The 3,457-nt window shown below is 36.7% G+C and overlaps 1 protein-coding gene across 1 annotated transcript in view; it reads right to left on the reverse strand.

Moving 5' to 3' along the window:
- Positions 1-3,249, reverse strand: part of LOC107726183 (equilibrative nucleoside transporter 2) — a 9,077-nt gene extending 5,828 nt beyond the window's left edge. Inside the window, 5 exon segments of the mRNA XM_074560127.1 lie at positions 185-324; positions 523-668; positions 1,595-1,676; positions 2,802-2,860; positions 3,094-3,249. Coding sequence (XP_074416228.1) covers positions 185-324; positions 523-668; positions 1,595-1,676; positions 2,802-2,860; positions 3,094-3,105 — 439 coding nt within the window. The 5' untranslated portion in view covers positions 3,106-3,249.
- Between the last annotated feature and the right edge of the window lie 208 nt (positions 3,250-3,457).

Raw genomic sequence — 3,457 nt, forward strand, 5'->3', positions numbered from 1 at the left:
ACACACACACACACACACACACACACACACATACATACATACATACACTATCACAGATGCATCATCAGATTTAAGATGGACCGCGGCTGGAGAATGGTACGGTTCGATTTTTTACATTCCTAATATATACGTATATGCATATGAGTGTTGCTAAAGAATGTTGAGGCTTCTTCTAGTCGCTAACAATTGATAAACCAGATGGTTGCCATGGTGACGGAGAAGAAGCGGTCCTCCTCCATCGGGATCTTCACCAGCACAGCAGTGAGGATGAAGAGGAGCAGGATGAAGACCAGACTGCCTGCTATCCTCATCTTCTCTGAGATCCTGGAACACAAATGATCAGGTACACATGACTGGTTTAAGAACACGCTTCATCCCTCAATGCTTTATTGCTTATTATATTATTGCAAGTGTTGTTGCAACTGTTGTCCTTTTGAATGATGCACTATACATTTAGAATGCATTCCATAACTACATTAAGCATCATGTCAAGTGCATGTGGTTTGTGTGCTCTGTTCTCACCACTGATAGAGAAAAGAGTTGAGCAAAGTGAAGAGCAGCAAAGGCAGCTGGGATAGCAGAGTCATCCAGTTATTGAAATAATACTCCTTCCTGGTGGTTACGGTTCCATTACTCCATTCAGACGTGTTGAGTCTGTTGTTGAAATACTGTAAAAAAAAATATATATATATATATTAAACAAGCCATTTTAACACTGCAATATAAACAAACGCAACACTATGGCCTGGAAAACTCAACACTAACGATCGAGCAACACTGATTTTAATTGACAGTTGATGCAGATAACCTATATACATCACCATCATTTGCTTTAAAGACAGTAAATAACATGCATAAATTCAGCTATTTAATTATAATTAATAATTTCAACTTGATAAATTATTGTAAAATAATAGATAGCATTAGATAGCAACTTCTTGATTATGTAATTACATATAGTTATATTAATATTATATATAATAACATTATTAAATACTATATACACGCACACCTAAATTTCTCTATTCACGAAATTACTTAAAACACACCCTGAGAAACATTAATAAATATTAAACTAGCATTTAGTGATGCATTTCATGTAGCATTAAAGCACATGCATGACTGGTGCACATTTTGCTTTTCAGAGTGACACAAATTCACGAGACGTGGTGTGAAATGTGCAATTTCCAATTCGTGTTTCGTGATTTTTAACCTTGATGCATAAATATCATTGCTTAAAAAAAACACACACACTGGAAAATTTAAACCATTCAAATTAAATGTAATTTGGTAATAATATTACACTTATAGTGAGTGCAGGAACATAAGATAAAACTCTAGTCTAATCAGTTCAGTCCTGGCTGTTAGCAGCCTAATTAGTGAACTTATTGGAGAATTCAGATCGAAACAAGCCCACGAGGGGCTACATGTGCAGGAACTCCTCTCAGCCTAATTAAGTGCCTTTAAGATAGAAACAACTGTGTTGTTCCAGCAAATCTGTCTGAAGGATTTCCTGAGAGCATCCTGTGTTTTTCCCGTTTGACCAGCGCTGTGCTTAATTCGCATATTTGGAATGTTTTCCACATTCCGTTACCATAGACACCGTCATGAAGAAGTTCCATGGCAACAGCGTTCCCAGGCCAAGGATGAAGAATATGATCCCCACGAGGAAACCGCTAGAGAGAAGAGAGAAGACCACCATCAGCAGGAAGTCTCACGGCCTGTTCATGTCAAACCATCAACTTTTAGTCTGCAGATGTCATTGTTTTTCCAAGAAACGGTGTATGTATCCATGCTATTATCTAACCATAAAATCTGTTAAGTATCCATACACACTTAAGAGTCAGACTACAACAATAAAACCTTATTATTACTACTACTACTATTATTATTAGAAGTAAAATTTACTGTATGTAGAAAAACACAGCCCTTATATGGTTCCATTCATATCAACTCTCTCCAAAGTGCATTCATAAATGGTCAGTATATACAATTAAACATAGGATGAATGAATAAATGACGTTGATATACTGTCTGTGCATCCCTAGTTATATAACGTTACCGTTTGTTTAATGTTGAACTAGCTTTTATTTTTATATTTTCACTTTGCATTTTAATTTTAAGTTTAGATTTTAGTAACTTTGTTGTATGCGTTTGTCATAGTTATTCGTTTTTTTTTTTATTTTAGTCATTTAACTTAAGGCAAGACTTCTAACTTTCTTTTTTTTTTCTCATCTAATATTTGTGTTTTATTTCAATTACCAAAAACGTTAAATACCTTTTACATTTTAGAAATGTTAACATCTGGAACAGCTTTAGTTAACAATAGCAACACTGCTTACAGACTGGTTACATTGTCGTTTTTAATCAATCTTAACTTAGCTAATCTACTTTGAGTTAAACTTGTTAATTGACCCTCGACTGTTTACTCTGAAAAGTAAACCAGAGACACTTACAAGACTTCAAAGGCACCTGCCTTCACAAAAAGAAAAAAAACCTGAATGTAAACCATCTCAATTAATAACCATGAGTTTAATATTAAGAGAAAAAACAACAATTATGGCTTGTATAATAAGTGAACTTTGCAACAAACATGCAGAATATGACTCTGAGAATATGGCAATGGCAGAAAGCTATTAGCTTGATTACAGTCTGTTCTGTTGACTCACTTGAGTGCTTTTAGAGCAGTTAAACAGTCCCTGCCCTTGTTCAAAATCACATATTATGATTCACAAATAAGATTACATCAGTCCTTTAGTTTGGGTGAATTGTTTTATGAAGATCCACAGTGAAAAACGTACCGGTCTGCAGGGGCGTCTTCTCTTGGGCTCATTTTGTACAGGTGGCAGCTGTCGAAAAACTAAACATTAAATCATTAAAACACAATTCAAGCTTATACGTCACATCCCTCAGCTACAGCTTCAGCCACCGTTTCACTCAATACACAAGAGCTCAGAGCGACTCCCACAGTGTCGGCTCTTTAAATAGTCACAGTTCCCTAAAACATCTGTGAAACAATCCAAACACTGGTCTAAAAACAGCTTTCGGCTGCCTCAAAGGTCAAGTGCAGAAAAGAACAAGAAAAATACACACCTTTACCTTCATTTACTCCAAATACAGAAGAGATCTAGGTCACATACTGCAGTCCCTTCACAGAACTGACTGTCCAAAAGAAAAACGTCTGTACATGAGTGCTTTAACTGTTTAACTACACTAAACGTGAGTGTGCATGTGGACAAACACGGCGTTTCTGTGAGAAAAGGGAAGAGAGAGTAGGAGGAGCTTTCACGTCACAGCAGGTTTTCAGTTTCTCTAACACACACACTCACACACACACACACACACAAACACACACACTCACATACTCACACACTCACACACACGCGCACACACACACACACACACACACACACACACACTCACACACACTCACTCACACACACACGCACAGACACAC

This window comes from Sinocyclocheilus rhinocerous, unplaced genomic scaffold, assembly GCF_001515625.1.
Source record: "Sinocyclocheilus rhinocerous isolate Xijiao unplaced genomic scaffold, SAMN03320098_v1.1 scaffold1898, whole genome shotgun sequence".
Taxonomy (NCBI): domain Eukaryota; kingdom Metazoa; phylum Chordata; class Actinopteri; order Cypriniformes; family Cyprinidae; genus Sinocyclocheilus; species Sinocyclocheilus rhinocerous.